The sequence below is a fragment of the Myxocyprinus asiaticus genome, chromosome 2 (genome assembly GCF_019703515.2).
Source record: "Myxocyprinus asiaticus isolate MX2 ecotype Aquarium Trade chromosome 2, UBuf_Myxa_2, whole genome shotgun sequence".
Classification (NCBI taxonomy): Eukaryota; Metazoa; Chordata; class Actinopteri; order Cypriniformes; family Catostomidae; genus Myxocyprinus; species Myxocyprinus asiaticus.
The window spans coordinates 57777853-57801933 of record NC_059345.1 but is presented as its reverse complement, the minus strand read 5'-3'; the positions used below and the strand labels follow the sequence as shown (position 1 = coordinate 57801933).

At 38.1% G+C, this 24081-nt stretch overlaps 1 protein-coding gene across 4 annotated transcripts in view; it reads right to left on the bottom strand.

Moving 5' to 3' along the window:
• The window catches only part of LOC127412439 (protein phosphatase 3 catalytic subunit alpha), a 164286-nt gene that overhangs the window by 50275 nt on the left and 89930 nt on the right, over positions 1-24081 (bottom strand). For all 4 annotated transcript variants that reach the window (XM_051648790.1, XM_051648810.1, XM_051648801.1 and 1 more), the window contains exon 2: positions 13709-13909. In XM_051648790.1, the coding sequence (XP_051504750.1) occupies positions 13709-13909 (201 nt within the window). The remainder of the gene's footprint in view (positions 1-13708; positions 13910-24081) is intronic.

Here is a 24081-nt window from a genome sequence, read left to right as displayed (position 1 = left end):
TATAAGAACGATAATTTATCTTGTTTAAATAGGCAATGTTAAGTACAAAAAGGGCTTGTGTGAAAACTCACTGGCAAGACACACACTTACTGTACACACACAGGTTGTATGAAAAAAATGTTGTAATTGAGTTGTGGGTCCTGATAGAGATATTGGCTGCCACATAAAGATCAAGAGTAATAGACTGCTATGGTCATTTGGCAAGAATATGTTTGAGTTATGTCTTAGTCTTTATCTCTAAGGGGCTGTAATATCACACACACATACCAATGTTTTACCTGGAGCTGTTTTTTTTTTTTTTTCTGGTTTAAGGAAACAAGATTTTTCTATATAATGACATATAATGGTGACTGAGGCTATCAGTCCCAACCATTCTGCCTAACATTTCCTTTTGTGTTCCATGGAAAAAAGTAAGTCATACGGCTTTGGAACGTCATGAGAGTGAGAAAATTGTGACAGAATTTTCATTTTTGTGTGAACTATCTCTTTAAACAAGGGAATAGAGCATAGCATGAAAGAAAGTGAAAGGGTGTAGAGTAAGTACCAGAAACAGGAATTTGGAGCGCTAAATCCTCTCATAGTTTGGTTGTGAAATGCACATCTTCTCAGAGTGCAGCAGGTTGTGTAATACATATTGTCAAGCCAGAGTTAAGACCACACACACTCACGCACAGCGGGAGTCACGACCAGATTCTACATGTGATGAGAGAGTGGGAGTACATGAGAGGGAAGGCAAGAGATTGTTCTGACTGCACACCTATCAGCAGGCCAAAGTGTGGGTGAAACACATTACACAACACACATCCACTCACTAGCCTACATAAGGCCACTGCAGGGGCACAAGCACACACACACAGATGCGGTACACCTAGTGTATCAGATGCACAATTAAAATACAAATAAATAAAATGCACACCTCACCAACAAAAATGCAAACAAACACATAAACATTCATATATATATATATATATATATATATATATATATATATATATATATATATATATTTTTTTTTTTTTTTAAGTGACAATAGCAAAACTTCTTACATTTTTTTATGAAATATCCTTTTGAATGAAGTTGGTGCCAGACGGGCTGGTTTCAGTATTTCTGTAACTGCTGATCTCCTGGGATTTTCACACACACACAACAGTCTCTAGATTTTACTCCGAATGGTGCCAAAAACAAAAAAACATCCAGTGAGCGGCAGTTCAGTGGATGGAAATGCCTTGTTGATGAGAGAGGTCAACAGAGAATGGCCAGACTGGGTCAAACTGACAAAGTCTACGGTAACTCAGATAACCGCTCTGTACAATTTTGGTGAGCGGGTTAGCACTCTTTTGGCAGCACAAGGGGGAGCTACACAATATTAGAAAGGTGGTTTTAATGTTGTGGCTGATCAGTGTATATGCTTTATATATATTTAATTTTGTTAAACATTACACAATTAAATTTTATGGAATTTTGTTATGAAATTCAAATGCATAAATCTTTTAAACAGGCAAAAACATTTTTTTTTTTTTTTTTGTGTGTCAACTTTAAAGGTGAAGTATGTAACTTTTTTATGTCAAAACACATTCTACTATCCCAGTTTATTGTTCATTGACAACTATATGTAAGCCATTCGTGTTTGCGAAAAGTATACACACTAAACACTGAGCCTCCCAGGCACTAATAAAACATTAATATTTATATTTTAAGCAACCCACTTTGCTCCACCCATCCCTTTCTACCTCAACTTATAGCGTGAGTTAGGGGCGTGGCTACTTGTTCAGCCGGGGGAATATGAACATCTATGGCAGACGTGTACACAGGAAAGTTTTTACCATCATTCTTAATTCTGTTACATCATTTTAGTTAATTCCCTCATTAAAGATGGTAAATTCACAGTCTTGTAATCTTGTGAAGAAAGAAAGAAAGAAAGAAAGAAAGAATGAAAGTAGAAAGTATTAGGCCAATTTCCCATTTCTATACATTTTTCAAGGGTTTTGCAACTCTATGTGAGGTTTAAATCTTAACTTATTCCATCCAGAAAAGTCTAATTACTGTGATCTCAGAGGTTATCACAGGAGATTTGCCCAGTGAGGTGCCTCATGTGAAACTCTTCTAAACTGCATGTGTGCATTATATTATTGCATTCATACTGTATATTATCCATTAGCTCCACTACTTACATGAGCACTCATGCTCATAAGAGGTAGGGCTTCAAAATGTATTTTGGAAAGCTTAAGAGATCTTGCTTTGCTTTTGCAACACACTGAACAGGCAATTTTTTTTTTTGCATCTGCGCATTTAAATTTATGATAATCTTTGTAGCCTAAATGGGCCATATCAATTATAAATTTTTTTTAACTTAACTTTTAATGATAGTAAAATGATCTGTGTCAAAAACTGACATAATTTAGTTTTTCATAACCATTTTCCATCTTCTCTCTGACCCTTAAAGGAATAGTTCCTTTAATAGTTCCCAAAATTATTTACTCACCCATGTTGTTCCAAATCCATATGACTTTCTTTCTTATGTGGAACACACAATTTTTTTTTCATTAATATCATGGTCTGTGTTTTCAATACAAGTGAATAGTGCATCACTTAAAAGCTTAAAAATTGATCTAAAAGTTTAATAAAAGTAGTCCATTTGACATGTGCATCACATTCTAAGTGATAACTGTCAACAAGCTTCTCTCATCATGCTCATTAACACACAACAGATGACACGATTTTCACAGACTTAAATTTTAGGTTGTTTCTCACGCATCTCTTTATATGCCTTCATAAGACTAGGAACATGATGCACGAGCCACATGGATACTGGAACGACATGGGGGTGAAAAAAAATGGTCATTAATAATGACAGAATTTACATTTTCGGGTGAACTATTCCTTTAAAATAAACAGGCCTTTTTTTGCTGCTGTGCCTTTAAGACTTCAATGTAAACACATTATCTTTCCTTCTTCATCCTCATTATGTCACGGTTCCCATCACTTTGTCAGTCTGATGAGACCGTGGTATTATCCACCCATGTCTGTCTTTGTGTGAGTGCGCGGTCTCCGTTTTATTCCCTGCCGCACGCTCTTCTGTCTGTTGTGTTTCATGTCTGGAGTATGGTGTCTGGGTCCTGACTTCCTGTCTAGTTCGGTTCCGGTCTGTGTCGGGACCTGGACATCCATACTCCTTGTCTGTCTGTTATTGATGTGGGTGCATTGCGCTTGCGTCATCTGGCTGCATGCACTCACGTCGATAACTTATGTCTGTCTTTGTGACTGTCTCTCGTGGCCGTGGGCGTGCGCTGTGAGCACTTTGCGCTGTTAGCCTGGGTTGTAAGAGACAGTCGTCTTGTAATCTTCTCTGTGCAGACCTGTTTATTGTTCCTCTAAATTTCAGTCATCACGTCACCTTCCTGTTCCAGTGTGGTCCGGTCGGTCCTGTTTCCTGTTTCCCTCTGCCCAAATCCTTGGATTGCTTTTGTCCCCTTTGGGGTAGTTTGTGTTTTCCCCCTCGTGGGATTTTGTTTATTTTTATTAATAAAGTGTTTTTGTTTTTTGAACTCTGCATTTGGGTCCTTCCCTCTCCCCAAACTCATGACACATTACCTCACCGTGACAGGGTAATAAAGTAAAATGAACTCTTACTCAAAAAACTAAGGAAAAACTGATTTCTCATTATACAAACTCATGATATCACTTTAATATCAGTGAAAAATGTATGCAATTTGACGTGATCAATCCACACAATGGCCATATGGAAATCAGAATTTCTAATATATTTTATTAAAACAGATCTTGAGGAAAAACAACCAAATTGAGTATATGTGAAAGCCACTTTAGTTTTAGCTTCTGGGCTGTTCTCACTGCAGCTACAAGAGCTAACATCCAGCTATTTGTCATTTCCACTAAGAACACGCCATTAATTGTGGCAGACATCATTTAACAAGGCTCATTTATTGTCTCCAGTTTAGATCCAAGGCCTAAACAGGTCGACTTAATATCAAGTGCTTAATGCCATTACAGGAACCCAGACATTAAGGATAAAACAGTTAGGTCGAGTGAACAGCACTTGAAAGACTGCACACATTGGAGCTGAACTCTCAGTTGAGTCAGTTAGCAGTCAATGAGGCTTCTAATGTTCTATATAGAGAAGAGCTTTTGGAAGATACTTACTATCTGTCACTGACAAATTTAGGCTAAGCTTGTGTGTTTGAGTGTGTAGCTTGCTGAGATGTTCCCTGCCATAATCTCTTTTCTCATAGCATGGTGAAGAGATCATATGTGCCATCCAGTCATACATGTATATGACTGGTGTTTATGGTAGTCTTTATAGTCTGTGAGCTTGTTAACCAAACTTCAGAATGAGCTTTATTGCAAAATGTTCTCACTAGGGCTGCAACTAACGATTATTTCGATAATCGACTAATCTAACGATTATATGACTATTCAGGCGATTATTGCAATGATTAATCATTAGCTCTTAACCGACTATTCAGCTTGTACCTCGACTTAGGTTGTATTAAACGTGCTTACTAACAACAAAGAGGACAAAATCATCTTTTAAAAATACCTCTAAATGACATCCACTGAATTACAAGGAAAAAACTAAAAAAAAAATGTATTAATTTAATTAATAAAAAAAAAATTCACTGCAAAAAAATCGAAAAAATAAAATAAAAAATCTTATATGTACATGAGATATTTATTTACATTACTGCACTAATAGGGAGTCCTGAAGGCAAATGGTTCATGTGGAAAAATGGCCTGAGGGTAAAAACTGTTTAGATATTATTTTGGAAAACAAGCCAAAAAAGACCAGTCAAAAACATATTTTGTTCCAGTGTATAATGGGCTAAGACTACACTCTCTCACCTTTTTGTTCACTTCGATCCATCTTTAACTCACAAAAACTCTCTCTTCTTAATAGAGCTGTGTATCGACGATTTTCTTCACAATAAGATACAGACTGTGACACATACAGTATATTATGATTAATACATCGCAAGCCATCACGTTATAATCTAGCTGCAGCAAACGCGCACGAGGGACAAGTGTCCCCGTGCTAGAGTGTGAATCAGCCGGGTGCAGTTTTAATCTCTCCCCCTTCACGCGACTCATTGAAGACGACTCACAGAGAAATGCCATTTTCGGAGTTTGTTTATGACCCACTTCCTTTTATTTGAACTTTAATAAAGGATGCATTAAAGATATAACACCAGGTTGTTTGCTTTTTAGACGCTCTGACGTGCAAGTGGAATGTCAGATCCGGCTCTGCTTAATTTCACGATGACTGTGCTTCTGTATTTATTTATTTTGTATTTTTGCATTATAATTCCCCCAAACAAACTGACTGTTTGGAAAGTTTGGAGTGCATCTGATGGTTCATGTGGAAAATGGCTTGAGGGTAAAAACTGTTCTTGTGCCTGATGTCCTTGCGCTCAGTGCTCCGTAGCGCCGGCCAGACGGCAACAGTTTAAAGAGGGAGTGGGCAGGGTGTGTGGGGACCAGAGTGATTCTACCTGCATGTTTCCTCACTCTGAAGATGTACAGGTCTTGGAGGGTGGGCAGGGGGGCACCAATAATCCTCTCAGCAGTCCTGACTGTCCATTGTGGTTTCCTTCTCTCTGAACCAGACAGTTATAGATGTACAAAGGACAGACTCAATGATGGCTGAGTAGAACTGTGTCAGCAGCTCCTGTGGCAGGTTGAACTTCCTCAGCTGGCAAAGGAAGTACAACCTCTGCTGAACCTTCTTCACAATGGAGTCTATGTGGGTGTCCCACTTCAGGTCCTGAGAGATGGTAGAACCCAGGAACCTGAATGACTCCACTGCTGCCACAGTGCTGTTCAGGATGGTGTGTGTGTGGGGGGGGGGGGGACTTCAGGAGCTTGACAGAGGGTTCCTTTGCAGTGCAGTCATCCGTGTAGAGAAGAGCAGTGGAGAGAACGCATCCCTAAGGAGCACCAGTGCTAATAGTGAGGTTCCCAGATGTCAGTTTCCCCAGTCTTACTAGCTGCTGCCTATCTGTCAGAAAGCTGATGATCCATCGACAGATTGGGGTGGGCATGGAGAGCTGTGTCAGTTCGGTTGAGAGAAGATCAGGCATGATGGTATTGAAGGCTGAACTGAAGTCAAGCATGCATGAACACAGCACTGCAACAGCTGGCTGATCATGTCACAGACATGGAACAACAATACCCGGACTCACTTATTATTATTCTTGGGGATTTAACAAAGCAAACATCACATGTGAACTGCCCAAATACAAACAACACATCACATGCCCCACCAGAGACAGAAATATACTGGACCACTGCTATACCACTGTAAAGGATGCATATCGCTCTGTCCCATGTGCAGCTTTAGGACTCTCTGATCACTGTCTGTTTCATCTTCTCCAAACCTGTAGTAAGGACTGTAAAGAGATGGACCAATGAAGCAGAGCCGGAACTACTAGCCTGCTTTGAATGCACTGATTGGAGTGTTTTTGAAGCTGCAGCCACAGACCTGGACAAGCTCACAGATACTGTGACATCATATATCAGTTTCTGTGAGGAAATGTATATCCTACAAGGACTTTGTTTACATTCAATAACGATAAACCATGTTTTTCAGCAAAACTCAAGACAGCAGGATTGTTGGCTGAAGATTATCATGCCATGCTATCATATGTCATGTTGCTTCATAAATAGTTTCAGTTCTCCAGCTTTAATTGTGTGTAATTATGTTTACAGACAGTCAGTTATTCAGGCGTAGTGCAGAGTGGAATCCCACTGAACGCAGGTAATCCAAAGCAGCTATTAAAGTGGTTGATTGACGGCTCTACTTTTCATCTATAAATAGCATGTCACTGTTGTGCCCAAATCTTTATTGTGCATCTCTAACCAACAGAGCAGCTGATAAAAACTGTGGGAGCATGAGGCGATTGTCTGTGTTCCGCGACTGCTATTGGGTTCTTGAATCACTTGTAACGTGCAAGGAAGGGCAGCCGGTGGACTCAGGGAGTTGGTGCCCTGTGCAGACTGCGTAATATGTGTATAGGGAGCGGTGGAACTGAAATGTAGTCACAATAATTGTATTTACATTATACTATTATCTAGATATTTTTGAGCATCCAACCCCATCACTACGCCTAAACCTAACCAGTTCTCAATAATATAAAAGACATAATAAGCAGATACAAGTACAGTCACAGTAAAAAAATACTTTTATGATAATTTTATGGTGCTTTTCTAATTTATTTGAGCCGCAACTCAGACATTCTGAAAACCCCCTTTGTGTTCCATGGCAAATAAATAAAAATTAAATGATACAGCAATGAGTAGAGCCGTCACGATTATGAAATTTGGCTGATGATTAATAGTTAAACAAATAATTGCGATTATGATAATTGATTGTCTGTTTTACGGCTTTCACGGTAATATTGATTGTCAAAAAATTGTCATTGTATGAGCCAATGAGCTCTAAAATGTATGATCAGCCGGTATTGGCACACATTCACAAGCGCTCATATTTGAAGTGCGCAGTAGATGCAAACTACACTCACTGAGCACTTTATTAGAAACACTATGGTCCTAATAAAGTGCCCGACGTGGTCTTCTGCTGTTGTAGCATTCTGAGATGCTATTCCGCCCATTACAATTGTACAGAGTGGTTATCTGAGTTACCATAGCCTTTCTGTCAGCTCAAACCAGTCTGGTCATTCTCTGTTGACCTCTCTCATCAACATCGCACACTGGATGTTTTTGGCACCATTCTGAGTAAACTCTAGAGAATGTGCGTGAAAATCTCAGGTGATCAGCAGTTACAGAAATACTCAAACTAGCCAGCCTGGCACCAAAAATCATGCCACAGTCGAAATCACGGAGATCACATTTTTTCCCATTCTGATGGTTGATATGAACATAAACTGAAGCTCCTGACCCTTATCTACACGATTTTATGCACTGCTGCCACACAACGGCTGATTACATAATCACAAAAATAAGTAGGTGTACAGGTATTACTAATAAAGTGCTAAGTGAGTGTATATACAGCAGAGGTCAGCAAACTTTGTGACATGGAGTGCCATTTTTTATTTTCCTGGTCAATGGCTGTGCCGACGGCAATCAAGATGCGGCACAACGAATGAAACAGAACGCACGTGTCTCGACATGCATTTTTGAGACCTGAAGTTATTTTTAACTTGACACAGAGTCTAAAAATATGCCAGTTCTGCGTGAGACACTGAAGAAATAGTGAGACGTGGTGCAGCAGGTATGGACGTTCGTCCAGTGTGTTTACAAAGGAAAACAATGGAAAAACACGTTCGGTGTAAACGGCCCCTAACACATCCGTTCATGCGTATGTGAGTGAGAGCACGTGGGTGAAACAAATTTGGAAGGACTGTATTTTTCATAAATTACAAACCCGAACACAAAATCCTACTTGAAAAACTGACTTAAAAATCCGGCGGATCTCTAACGTGAACCGCTCTGAGAGCGCTGACAACAGCGCATTCGCACCACACGTGTACTCAAAGCAACATGTCTCCCCTCAAGCGGTTTTTGCTGAGCTTTCCGATATCAAGGGTCCCATGCAATTGCGTGGTGGTTAAAACTGCTACTATATGATATATTCATGATCCTGCATGTGAATTTTCACAGAGCATCTTAAGTGCTTTAATGAAAGAAAACTTGTCCTTTTGTATAAAATGAGTTAACACAGTTACTGTCACAAATTTGCTTATTTGATTACTGATCACGAAATTGTGTGGAAACTTAAATATTTCTTATATTATGTCATTGTAATCATGTAATCACTAGCATGCAAGCAACAGCGAGAGAGGAGCAGGCTATTTTATTTATGTGACGTTCTCCGCACCTGACCTGCATTCTAATCTACATCTTGATGTAATCCTTCCTCATGATCACGAGGAGTGTTTTCATGAGCTGAATGGGAGGTTAAACACTATTAAAGTGTGACGAGACTCACGCTGCGTGTGAAAGCCATTCCCGCATCACAAGCTGATCAACAATTTAGCTGCTGCAAAATCCTAAAATTTTCCAGGTTTAATTTATATTTTGAATAGACTTGAAAAGAGTTTTGAACCCCACGATGTGGGTTTATGTTTTCTCCTATACTGCAGTCTCGTCACATTTTAACTTTTTGTTTAGTCTCCCATTCAGCTCATGAAAACATGCTGCGCGATCATGAGGAAGGATTACATCAAGATGTAGACTGGAACGCAGGTGCAGAATTTTATAAATAGTCTACTCTTCTCTCGCCATTGCTGGCGTGCCAGTGATTACCCCTCCGCGTGCCATAGGTTGCCGACCCCTGATATACAGTATTTATCTCATTAAAGGTTTAAAGTGTCATGAAACCCCAAAACAAATTTTTTTTTAAGATGTTGACAGGACATGACAGAGGCTCCTGGCTGGTGCGAGCTCGATAACAGCACTCACTGAACAGATATAAGAGGGGCTCTTTAGTGAGATCACATTACGGCAGAGAATTCAAAATACACGCAGACGTGTCAAAGGTTCCGGGCCAGCGTGAGTTCAAAACAGCATTTGCTGAACAGGTATAAGATAGGCTTCGTGGTGAGATCACATTACATGGAGAATTCCAAATCACGTGTACGTGAGAGAGATCCCTGGCCAGCATGAGTTCAACAACAGCATTCGCTGAACACACATGAGAGCTGACTTTTACACCATGGTGAGATTGAAATCACTAGTAATAACGGAATGCAGTCCATAACCAGATCGCCACAAGCGTTTCTTGGCTGCAGGCATTTAGCATATGGACCAGGGGCAACATTTTGGGAGTGAAGGCGAAAAGTCGACCCAGTGATGCTTTGTCATAAGAGTGGGTTAATTAAAAATACACACACACAAAATAATCATGCTACAAAACCAATCCATTATCAGATATCATTTCTCCTCATTGTTTTCCAACCCTCAAAAAAAATTTGATCTCTAAAATATCTAGATCTCTACTGGCTGACATCGTAATCTTTATATCTTACAGCTTATATTCCACAGCACAGCTCCTCCCATTTCACCTCTGTCTCATCTGATACACATTTATATTCTTAGCAAAAGCTTTCTTAATACAGCAACTTACAATAAAAGGCACAAATCATGTGAATTAGCAAGTAACTGAGAGGTAGCTGACAATACATAATGCTAACATGATGTTACACTTTTGAAAGCATCATTTTCATCTAATAGCCACAGCAGTTCTTTCCAAAAGCATTAGAAGTGCATCAAAAACAAAACCTTTTTGAAATACTGAAATCATCTGTCTCTTTTCATCTCTGATTTTAGCTTTGAGAAGGCACACTTGAATTCCTTTCACTGCTTACAGCAAGCCCTCACAACAACAGCACAATGTAAAACTCTAACCCTTGAATGTAGTAATTTAGGCATTTCAATGTGTGACTTTCTAAATCTCAGGAATTAAGGTTTTCACATGGATAAGGACAACTTTCTTTGATGTTGTAAACACTGAAGCAGACTTTAATTAAAGGAGAGTAGTGTGAAAGAACTAGGGATGTGCCAGGGTGGTCGACTAATCGACTAGTCGTCTTTCAAATGACTAGTCAATTAGTGGGGTCGACTACTAACATTAATATTTTTTGTGCTGGTGGTTTTAATAGGAGATGCAATTCTCAATTTAATTGAGAGACACAAATTCTTAGAGAGCATTTTTGCACAATGATAATTTGGTGTGCTTAACAGTGAATAACAGTCAGCAAGAACTCTATTCTCTTTAATGCTTTCAGTTTATTTTATTTTTTTATGCGCTGCAGTTACAACAAAGCGCTGCATCAACAATACATTTCAAGACGATCTCTGTCAGACATGAATTTCTCTGCTGTGAATAATATTCCCCTATTTTCATGGTGCTGTGGAGAGATTACAGTCTTTTGCTGATTCTGTCTGACACTGCTTAAATAAATAGTTGCAGTAAAAAAAAAAAAAAAAAAAAAAAAGTTTTAAACTGCTAGATGTCGTGAACTAAACATGTACCCATAATATTATCTTGCAGTTGTGCAATTTTGAATCTGCAGCGAGGATCGCCATGAAGCAGGGCTGTTTCTAGGCATAGGCGAACTAATTACTATTCTTACAATTCTGTTTGGTGACACTAATGGCACAGAAATTACACACTTCAGTTACTGAATTATGCAAGGCAAGGATAAAAGTCTTTTAGTTTCTGTATTATTTGTCCTTTGTGAAAGCATAAATGACTACTGCGTGAAACAGATGGCACTTTTCTGAATTTAATGCTTATGTCAGTGGTTCTCAATTTTTTGGTTCATGCTTCCCTTTGAAACAAGAAAAACATACATGCTTTACATGCAATGCATGAATTTGTTATTATGCCTACATACTTTCAAAACATAAAAAATAAATAAAAAAGCGATAGTGCTGCAGGAGCAACCCATGGTCATGAAAACATTGCAAATTGCTAATGTTGTTAGACAATGACTGTATTACACGAGCGGGTACGCTTGGCCGCTCAGAAAACCGAATCCTCTATTCATCCGCATTTAACTATTAGAATGTTTAAAATCTCATTGACGAGATTTTTACACTAGATATTTGTTTATAATAAAAACAGATAATTGCAAGGATTCATACCTGTGAATGGAAATAAGCCTCAGCAGTCTTGTCCAGTAATATTAAAATGACTGCGATTAGCCCATCCTGGCCAGCGCTGAAAAATGTAACAATTATTACGTGACAGTGCCATTTCAGCGTTGTTTCGGTAGCGGTCAGGAGCTCTGGTTAATAATTTTCACTTGATTATTGATACTGACAATGTTTAATAACCACTGAAATAAAAACTAACCTTTCTGCCATCATTTACTCACCCTCGTTTTCAAAAGCAGTATGACTTTTCATGCTTGTGGCTGTCCAAGCTCCAAAATCACACAAAAAAGCACCTTAAAGTTGTCCATAACACTCGTGCCTTACATTTCAATTCTTCTGAAGCCATATGATAGTTAAGAGAGGAACACAATTTAAGTGTTAATGCACCTCTTCAACCATTTGAAACTGGAGAACAGCTTGTTTAAATTAGCGCAGCGCACCTGACACCATGAACGCTTTGGGCTGTCGAGAGCTGCGCGTGCAGGATGCACTGGCTCTAATTGAGATTAAACTGATCTAAACCTCCCGATGTAATTCAGCATAAAGGCCTGTGGCTCTGTGAAGCCCTGGAGATAAATTCAAATCAGACTGGAGGTCAAGGTTTAAAGATCTGCACTCGTATGCTATGCAGCATATGACAGAAATAAGAGAAGACAATGAGGGCAAAAAGAAAAATCAAAAATGAAAAACAAATCATAATGCATCTGGAAGCCATTTTCTTGCAGCCTGCCATGTGGGTTTATGAATATAATTGTTGCCATTGTTAGCAAATGGTTGTCCTTTTGCTCTGTGTTAATGAAGTCATCAAAAGAACTAATCAGAAAGTCTAATTAAGTCATGTAACAGAAGGTACAATCTAAAGCGAGAGACAAAAACAAGAGCAAGAGTGCACAAGAGCAAGAGTGCATTTAGAAACTATTTCATACACAAATTTGGGGAAATATAATTGTAAGAAGGAATAAGCACCACATTTCAGATGGGTGTCTGCTCTATTCAGAACGTCAACATGACAGTTTAATAAGGGCTGCATGCCGCCAACTACCTCATGATACAAAACACATTGTTATGCATCATGATATTATAATTGAATCGGTATTGAAACAACAGCAGAAACACAATACCCACGAGACCCAGTGTGTCCGCCAGAGAAAGTGAAATGTTGGTTTCAGGGTTTCCAACAACCAGTTTCTTTATTAACTAAACTGAACTGAATTGTACATAGCAATATATTGATATACCATGGCCCCAAATAGTATTTGGACACTTAAGACACTTAAATATGTATACTTATTTATTAAAAAAAAAAATTATGCCTTTGCATTATATATCAAAATATAAAACCAATTATAACAAATATCAAACCATTTATTTAAAAGAAACACAACAAACACACTTCTAAAGCAAAACATTTCAAATGTATGTTTCAAATTATAAATCAACAGTTAAATTGTTCACAAAAGTATTTGGACACCTTCTGGTTGTCAAAGTTAATAGTTAATGTAATGAACTAAACTTGTGTTACTCTTCTGGGACACCTGTGTGAACTTAAGGGAAACTGACATCATATATCAACAAAAAAATTGGTCCACTACCAGATGGTAAAAGTCATTGCAAAAATGTCTCAGAAAATGTATATAGTTTTGAGAAAAAGTCTAGCATCATTTGTTTCCACATGCTACTTGATGTTATATTTTATGTAATTCTGACATTTTTAAGTGACTTCAAAGTTGTCAAATTTTTTGGTGCCACAGTATGGTTTTGTATCTGCACAGCCTGAAGTGTCCAAAGGTGTCCCAAATACTATTTGGGGTCATTGTATAATTATATCTGAAAAGTATGAAGTGTTCAAAAGAGTCCAGATACTTTTTGTGGTCACTGTATGATTGTATTTGCATAGTCCTAATTAAAATAGATGAGACTGCACATTAAATAAGGAACTAGTGAAGGCCCCCTGTCACAACTTGCAATTGTGACCTTCCACAATATCATCAATGCCCTGAGGCAAAGAAGGGGCTATACAAGACTCCACATCCCCACCCAGCCCCAGGAAGAGAAGGTGAAAACGGGGAACACTCACCTGTGACGGGGGCCTCTATGTCTAAGAGGTTCTTCTCAGAACGGAGGATGGCAGCACCCTCGCCGATTAATCGTAGCGCCACGCTCTCCTCCACGCGCCCCTCTTTGGTGAGGTGGGCCTTTAGGACATCTACTTTGGGTTTGCCTTCGCTGTCAAACACCTCCTTCACAGTCAGCCGGTGGCTAGGGGGAAACGGGACAGCTGGAGGGACAGAGAAGAGAGAAAAATGTTTTGGTTGACACAATCACTAAATCGCTGTTTTATTGTTGGTGAAATACAACGTACTGAAGTATCTATTTATAGTTCAATTAACAACAGTGGTTTTCAACTGGTTTTGCTTCAAGACCCAGATTTTACATTGAACATCAAGTGGTGACCCAACACAGTAATATTTGTTTTTATTATTATGGATGCACCGAAATTTCTGAATGTTTTTCGGCCGAAAATGGCATAAAATGCTATTTTCAGTTTTTGAGATGAAAGAGTGAAAAAGGCAAATTTTTACAGAAACCTTTACTTTAAAATCCGGTAACAGAAACAAAGCATTGTTTATGTTGAACATTAAAGGTGCTATATGTAAGATTGACAACAAGCGTTTGAAATGGGTACTGCAGTCCAAATTCAAAATGTTGGAGAGTTGCCTGTAGTGCCACGGAGCTCAGACTCGAAGCTCATGCGGGTTGCCAGAATGTTGACACACAAATTAGTCAACTCAGCATCCGTTTCAAAGGATTTCTGGGCTTTAAGCAGTCTCCATCTCCCAAAGGCATCTCCAATATTTATCCTTGTTTTACTACGCCTCTGGTCATGGTGGTTTTTAGATAGATGGCGAGGATTTTTAGGTCAGGTGGAATCTGTTATCTCTGATCCAGTTTGTTTTCTGGCTTCCATTGCTGCAGCACGCAGTGTTGTTTGCCTGCAAACTTGTTCAAATCTGGCAACCCAGCGGTGTCAAAATACTATTGGTGAATGGGCAGTGGACAGGATCACACAGGCCAAAACATAAACAGAAATTCCTGCCTGGAATGGAAACTTCAAAGTAGAATATACTGGCTGTAGCATTGTTATCGGAGAAGCCAGTATTTCAACTTAGCATGTTTCCTAATTCTCTAATTGCCTATTATGGTCATTTTATGATTTTGTACAGTAAAAATATTACATATAGCACCTTTAAAGTCCATATCCTGTGATTGCACTCTTAATTATTAGCACATTAATAAAGAGTGTTTTTCAGTCTTTGTGTGTTATTGTGTGCCATTGTGTGTGTGTTATTGTGTGCCATGGTTGTTACTGTCAAGCTCCAATACGACATTAAAGAAGCATAAAAGCTTGGCTTGGGATCAATGATTTTTACGCAACGATAATCAGAAGATTTTCCCGAAGATTATCGATATATATCAGGATTTTTCTGATATAAATAGAGCTGCTCATTGCACAATAGTTTTTGTTTCTTCAGACATATTTCTCAGCACAACTTTGGTAAAGTGTGAGCAGCAGGGTAAACTAAAGGGGGTCGCATACCGGACCCATCTGGCGGACAGTTGTAAAATAAAAAAATATATATTTATTTTCTACAAAGGTACGAACACATAGTTTTCAATTAAATTAGACCAAAATCATTATCAAAGGTTAAACAAAGATTATTATTCTATCTTTCATAGAGCTTACAACAATGTATTTTCAGTTACAAGTATGTCATTTGGTGGTTTGACAGCTTGAATTAAATACTTATTCAAGGCTACATACAGAGAAATTTAATAATAAACATCGCTATTTTTTATCGTTCAGATTGCGCAGTTTCACTAACCTGCAAAATCAACGTCACTTTGTTCATTCTTGAAGAAGTACAAAAACCTTTGTAACTTTGTACTGCAATCTCCTGCGCCGCATCAGCACGTCCTGTGTGTGTGTGTGTGTGTGTGTGTGTGATCGTGACCACGACCGACTTCAGTAAATGGTATATCGCCCTCTTGTCGTCTCCCAACGCTATTACACCAGACCGTTAAATAGATGGTCAAATGAGTGAATGGGAAAGCACACAAATTGGGCTTCTAATTTAAATGTCGTTAATTTTTATATATCAATGCCTCAAAAATATATCGATAAAATAAATAATAATCGATATTTTATGACATCCCTAATAAGAGCACCATTAAAGTTGTCCATATGACTCATGCATTACATTCAAAGTCTCTTGAAGCCATACTATAGCTTTGTTAATCGCAAAAGAATGCATTTAATAAATAAATATACAGTCTGCATGCGCAGCTAGCTTCAGTGAATGAGTGCTGCTCTGTTGTTAACACACATATAGCTTGTGCAGGGCTCATGATGGGCTCATGATGATGCACTTTTTTTTTTTTTTGTGCCGCAGCTCCTAATGTTTGAACACTCCACACTAACTTTTGGCCAATAACTTTCATTTCGGTGAATCACTATTTATTTATCATACAAAAGTTAACAAAAATAACCTTAAAATCAAACAATGAAATGTATTACTGCATAGGCCCAACAACATGCAAAATAATTGACTGTTTGGTTTCTTTGAAATGATCACGACAGCCAATAATTCTTTGGTTTCTATATGTCTCTTGAATTGATTCACTGATTGACTGAACTGATGATTTCATGATCTCGGAAGCTGATATATCACTTTGTTAATGTCTCCTGAATTTCAATGACCTCATGCTCTTGGCTGCCAACACATTTACTGCACACATTGTAGTTGGCACAAAATGTTAATCCTTGTTGCAAGTGTACCCGTATTAAATGGGTCTGTATGGGTCATATTTACTTTTACCCTGCATAGTTTTGTTCATGGTTCATGGTTTTGTAGGAAGAGGGCATGTCACCCAACCTGTCTATGTTTTCATCTGCATAACTGGGCTAGTTTCTTCCAAGTGACAAAAGAATTTGCAGCAAAATACCGTAGAAACAAAAAAAGAGCTTTCTACTCCCTTTTAAAGTTATAAAGTTAAATGCACTGTATTATAATCATTGAGCACTGTGTTTTACCTGTTGCCCACAACCCATTCTTGGGTGAAAAAACCCACCAGTTGAGAACCACTGATTTAAAACAACATGTACAGTTATTTAGAAGACCAATATCCTGATCATAACCCTTACAAAGTCAGTATTATTATTGGAAAAAACAAAAGCTTTTAGTTAACCATGATGACTCCTGTAAAATCATGCACACATACACTACCGTTCAAAAGTTTAGGGTCACTTACTCATTCTTTATTTTTATTTTTTTCACATTTTAGAATAATAGTAAAGTCATCACAACTATGGAATAATAGAAATGTAAATATGGGAATTATGTTGTGACTAAAAAAAATCCAAAATAAATCAAAACTATTTTATATTTTAGTATCTTCAAAGTGGCCACACTTTGCCAAGATTTTGCAGAAATGTACTCTTGGCATTTTCTCAACCAACTTCTTGAGGTATCACCCTGGGATGCTTTTTAAACAGTATTGAAGGAGTTCCCATCTATGTTGGGCACTTAGTGGCTGCTTTTCTTAATTATTCAGTCCAAGTCATCCATTTCAAAACTTTTTTTTTTGTTTTTTTGGTAATTAAATAAATGAATATGTTGGCACAATTATATTTTTGTCTACAAAACTAATTTCAAACATTTAAGCATACACCTTCAGATCAAAAGGTTTTTAAGATCATGAGAAACATTTCAGGCAAGTGACCCCAAACTTTTGAACGGTAGTGTATATAAACCCAAACACAAGCAGTTTGCTGTACGGAAAGGACAAATGGGCACAGAAGCTAATAAGGGCTTTGAATTGGGGGATTTAACAAAGCTAACATTTTGTGGCCTGGAAGTAGTAATTGTACTAGTGACACACACAAGCACAAAAACAAAACCTCCCTCACTGGCTTGACAACTGACTTGCTGCTGTCTGTCCAAACTTAACCAATGCACCATATAAATGAATAGAAAAAGATGCATGATTCTAAAGCTTGAAGATGAGTGAGCATGTTTGCAAACTGATACTAATCTGCCACCCTTTAGATCAATTTGGGCCAATTCTTGAAGTATTTTCATGTTTTCTATGCTCTAAATGGAATATTGTATACTCTGTAATAACTCACAGTGCCCTGATTCCCCCTCTCCAATTATCATTCTTTCTTCATAACAAATGCTTAGAAAATAGTTTGATATATTGCAGGGTAATGAGACCAGCAACGGTTTCACCAAACCACACGCAGTTATGATTTGAGCCATTTGCTAAATCTCTTATAAACAATTTGAAAGGCTTATCTAGATGACTTCCAGGAGCTTTGAAGTGATGGTCAGTGAATGTTATATTATCATATAATGGCTACGCTATGACCTTAAAGCTCTTGAATTGCTGCAAATTCCAGAGAATAGTACTGTTAAAGAAGTATTCACACTTGATCCAAATCCCAATTTGGCCCTCTTTCCACGTTCTTAATGGTCTGCTTTACCACTATGTCATGTTGTTGTATGTGCTTGAATGTGATATGTTTGTGAAATGCTTTCATCATCAATGTGAGAAACAGCACAAGCTGTTTACTGCGACAAAAAAAAAATCCTACCACAAACCATATCGCACCTCACATGAACTCAACCCCAGATCCCCTTTTCAAATGGAATCAAGTTCAAACTAACCGAACTCACACATAATCCCAGTCCAGCGGTATTACTGAGTGACCCTTTATGCACTGTTCCATTACCTAAAGTTCCAAAAAGCTGTAAGAGGATGTGGAAAAAGTGAGCATACTTTCCCAAACAGGAGTTTTAGAATAAGAGCGAAGAGAAAAAACTTTTTCCTTCTGTAAAATAACACATACTTTGTGTTTGAGTGCATTACAGAAGGCAAGGCAATGCTATGCATATAGAAATCATCCAGCTGTTAGTTGCTGTTCCCACAGATGCCAGGAATTACCCATGATCTTCAGATTATATAGCCATGCAAAGGAAAACAATGAACTATTTTCACTATGGAGGATAAAAATACTTGGCATTCATGTAGAATTTCTGCATCTCTGCTGGTTTTAGTTATACTAAAAAAAAGTCAATTTGTTGTATTTGTGTTGTATTTTATCTCATGAGTTGACCAACACATGACCAAATACAGTCATTTGGGAAGCATTCAGCAATGTGTCCCTAGGCAATGAACACAGGCTCCTTGAGTATTCAATCTAAACAGAATCACATCTAACCAGAGGAAGGCAGTTTGTTCAGTTCAAGTCAGTTCGCCTAATGCTGATCTACAGACAAGCTAAAACATAACGTTTTCCCCAAATAATGCAAGGATGCAGAAGCGGTTTATTCTTCCGATAAAGTCTAACTATCCTCTCAGTAAAAAGGCAAGGCAAATACAAATTGCTCATTGCTGCATATGTTTAAACTTAGTTAATGTCACAGGTCAGTCTCATATCAACAGATTATTGAAACTGGTTTCTAATACTGCAGTGCCTTCATGCCTTCTGTTGGCAGGATTATATTGCATGATTAATCCACATCGGTTTGCAAACATGGCAACAGCAAGAGATATTCTGAAAGCATCACGCTTTGTAAAATGAAAACAGAACTCTCCTTATTCCCTCGTGACAAGCATAAACATGCTAATTAAAAATGCAAAGTTCAGAACCAGGCTGTAAAATTTAGCACTGAGGTTTAAAAATGCTCTGCTGTTTCTCCCTGACTAACTACATTTACATGGACATCAGAAAGCGTCTTATTGCGAGAAAGCGTTTTATTGAGAGAATGTGCCATTTCCGTTTACATGCACTGTATAAGCGGCATACTCTTTACTCCCATATACATGCGGGCTGGTCAGTAAGCAGCTTTCTCCACAGCAACATAATTTCCCTGTGACACTTGTGTAAATAAGAAACATTGCATCCGAGGAAGACTTTGCTATTTTATTGTTGCTTTGCTTTATTTCCAGATAATCCAGAGTTGTTTCCTTATCTTTCTATCGCAACCTGCAGTGGAATTGTACTGCAACAGTGGGGTTTCCCTCTTATGTAAAACTCTGGGATTCCCCCAATTTATGCATTATATATAAGCGCATATACACAAACATCAGGGACAGTTGATATTTTACATTGGTGTGTGTGTATGTATATATATATATATATATATATATATATATATATATATATATATATTATTTTATTTTATTTTCTCCCCAATTTGGAATGCCCAATTCCCAATGCGCTCTAAATCCTCGTGGTGGTGTAGTGACTCAATCTGGGTGGTGGAGGATGAACCTCAGTCAACCCGTGCATTTTATCACGTGGCTTGTTGAGCGCGTTACCGCAGAGACATAGCGCATGTGGAGGCTCCATGCTATTCTCCGTGGCGTCCACGCACAACTCACCACGCGCCCCACCGAGAGCGAACCACATTTTAGTGACCACGAGGAGGTTACCCCATGTGACTCCCTAGCAACCGGGCCAATTTGGTTGCTTAGGAGACCTGGGTGGAGTCACTCAGCACACCCTGCATTTGAACTCGTGACTCCAGGGGTGGTAGTCAGCGTCTTTCCTCGCTGAGCTACCCAGGCACCCTACACTGGTGTATATTAATGGGTATAGTTTATAGTGTATGTGCTTTTTCCACTGTACTCCCAGAAATGTTGAATGCTTTCCACTGTGTTCACTTGTTGTTGGGCTCCATCCGATGACGTTAGTTATCCTGTTTGTTCACGCAAATGAGTACTGTACAAAAACCTGTAAGAACACTGCTTATGCATTTACCACATAAGCCGTGTTCCCCGAGGAAAAACCCAGGTGAGTTAAACTGCTTTCTCTTAATACCTTAAACAGCGTAAGAAAATTAAGCATTCTGAAACGTCATGTAAACAAGAACGCCGCTTTCTGCAAAAACCATGGAATAAATAGTTTTCTTAAGTGCCTGTAAACGTGGTTACTGTGTCTTAAGCCGGCGGTACACTAGCCAAGTTTTCTGCCATTTTTCAAATGTGAACTTTATGTACATAATCACCAGCCAGGTGGAGGGAGACCAAGTGCGCATTAGCATCTGCCAGCGGGAGGCCATTAATCCCTTGACTGTGGAATGAACTATAGTTCTTTCTGCTGAAATAACCTCTTCACAAACTCCTAAACAACATCCGGCTTGTTTGAAATTATTGCTGGCAGTTGGTGGGACGGGTACACGTGACCAAGCAGTGAACAATGAGCTTCAGGCCGAAGTCCATACATAAAGGTGAAGTAAGTGCTTTCCAGAAGTTTTTCACAGGATGGAAGCGAAATATTACCTGTCCAAGGTGACTGTACATTATGCCTAACTTAATCGTCCATTAATATCGATTTATAAACGTTCAAACGTGTAATAAGCAAGTGTTAGGACCACGTTCTTACCTCCAATTCCCGATGGAGAATTGCCAAGCCATATTGTCCACGACCCCGCAAATGTGGCTTTGTCCAAACCTTTCACCGCTTCTTGTACCGATTCTTTACATGTACAACCATAAATTATAAGGCACAAACTGCAACCACTGCCGTGAAACACTGATTGTTGTTCATAGATATTGTTTATGTTAAAACCAGGGAGCATTGTTGCTCTCTATGTTCCCCTACTGGAAATATCGTCAGGTTTTCTGAAGTCTTTGAATTCGTAAAGCGCAAGTGTTAATATATGATGTCAAAGACTTATTTCTCTTTAAAAAAAAATCTTACATCATACAGTTCATAAAAGAAAAACAAAGTTTAAAATTTTCATATTGTTAAAAATATATTAAAAACACACTCCTTTGTATATTTATTTTTTCATTTATGTAATTAATCTTTTATAATAACACTAAGTTTTAATATCTACAACAAAAACACACTATAGTGTCATTTATAAAGCGATGTTCCTGATGAATACCAGCTGCTTTTAAAAGCACGACCTCGTAATTGTGTTGCAGGTGATTGAATCATAAGTGTCCCAATGCTTAGTGGACAAACACCCTTGCCAGTTAATCGGTGGGTATGACAGGCCCACTGACTGAGGAGGGTGGTGTGGTGCTAGTGTGGCTAGTGTGGTGCCGGCTTTACAGAGAATCTCTCTCATCCTGCTGCAACACACAGCAGCAGCTCGCTTAATAAAACATCAGCTAAAAGCAAACAGCACTTACCATGTTGTGACCAGACAGTCTCTTAAACAATCTACAGTATCACAGAGCGTTCTATGTACTTTCTAGTGTCTGTATATTTAGCTACAAAGTTAGATAGGTGAGAACAAACAAGATAAGCAAGGGTGGTTTGATGAATGTCAGGCAAGCTACTGAACAAAAAGGCATTCTATACATAACTATATTTTAGCTCACAATACTGTAATGATATTCTAACAGCAAGAATCAATATTTTCATTAAATGTTTCACAATAATATTTATTTTAAAAAGAGATCACCACTTTGAGCAAGTGATCGAAAAGATGAAAAGTACTGTGCCATTTCGTCAACAAACACAGTTATTTCTATTTAACCAAAATGCAGACTCAGAATGAGCCAAGTTTTGTAAGGATGTTCCTACAAATACTTACATCCTTTTTCTTTCCTTCTTTCTTTCTTTCTTTCTCTTTTACCAAAATTGACGTGTTAAGTCCACTGAAGACAAGTTAGAAACAAGTGAATAAATGATCGCCATATATCAATATATCACACATTTTTGAATTGTAATTCATTAAACAAAGAATCGCAATATTATTATAAACTCACTAGGGGTGGGCGATATGACCAAAATTCTATATCACGGTAGAAGTAGTTTTATATCACAGTAACGGTATAAATCAGAACATATTACATTAACACCAATCAGCCATAACATTATAACCACCTGCCTAATATCATTTAGGTCCCCCTCGTGCTGCCAAAACAGCTCTGACCCGTCGAGGCATGGATTCCACAAGACCTCTGAAGGTGTCTTGTGGTATCTGGCAACAAGACATAAGCAGCAGAATAGAGGTCGACCGATAGTGGATTTTACCGATCCCGATAACTAAGTTGAGCAGTACCTGCCGATAACCGATTAATCAACTGATAGTTTTTAAAATTGATACTGAATGAAAAAATAACAAGTAAAATAATTCTGAACTTTATTACAAAAATAAACAGTACTGACTGAACCATTAAAATGTATTGAACTTTTTAAAATGAAATAAATATATAAATATTAATAAACATGAACTAATATTCACATTTTAATGTCAGCTGCTTTTTAAATTGGCGTTGTTTCCATTGTCCACAAGAGGGCGCAATAAATACATAAAACATTCAGCACTGTTATATTATTGCAAAGAACATTCCTGTCCTGGCTGTTAAAAAAGAGAATTTCATTTTCAACTAATGTGCATAAAATAAATAAATAAAAAGTTTTAGTTGGTCCATGTACTCAAATGAAAATGCTTCAAAAGACAGTTCACACGGTGTTACACTTGCACCGATTCCTACTACTCCAGAATCAAGCTTCTTAATAACAGCGAAATACCACATTGTTTTTTATTCAGTACAGTTGTATGTAGAGTAGCAATATTCACAGATAGCAGTGATATTCGGCTGAACTCGGTGGTGAAGCAGCTCAGACTATGAGCCCAGGCCAGGGGCTGTTCAAACAGATGGAACACAACAGACCAGAACCGAACGCGAGGATCTCGAGACACACATTTCCAAGTTGAACATATTTCCTTACAAAGCATTTAAACAACTCATTGCTTAATCTGAGAAATGCTTACAAGAGAGCAAGGCACAATGGCCAAAGACCTCCACCAAGTGTAAGGGGTTCTTCACACCGAACACTTTTGCAACAATCCATTTGTTTTTCTACGTAAACACGTGCTAGATGAACGCCTTTGTTTCCCTTTGTTTTTGTTTATTCAGCGTCTCGTGCAGGAGTGCTGTTTTTTAGAGGATGTGTCTAATTAAAAAGAACTTTAAAAGCATATTGAGACACCTGCTTTCTGTTAAACTGTATATGTTGCACTGTGTCTAGCTTTTTTAGCGCAAGAATGTGATTCGATCTGAAGTCATCATATTACAGTGAGGATAATAATAATTAAATGAAATCAGATGCATTTCTGATTTGTTTATACGTTTATGCATGAAGATATTTGCTTTCTCACATCACTAGCTATAAATATGCAACTTAGCTGGCTAACGAATGTATAAATGTGACCAGCTGGACATAAACTAATGGAAAGAGATGGTAAAAATCGTGACATTTAAACATTTGGGTAAGACTTGCGTGTATTTTTGTCACACTGTTCTAACCACCTGAGGTTAACTTTAATGTTAGTGTCCTCTCAGCCTTGTCGGCAAACATACTCTGTTCTCCATTAATGCAGCATCTAGTCAACAAATTAATTACTTTATAATGATATG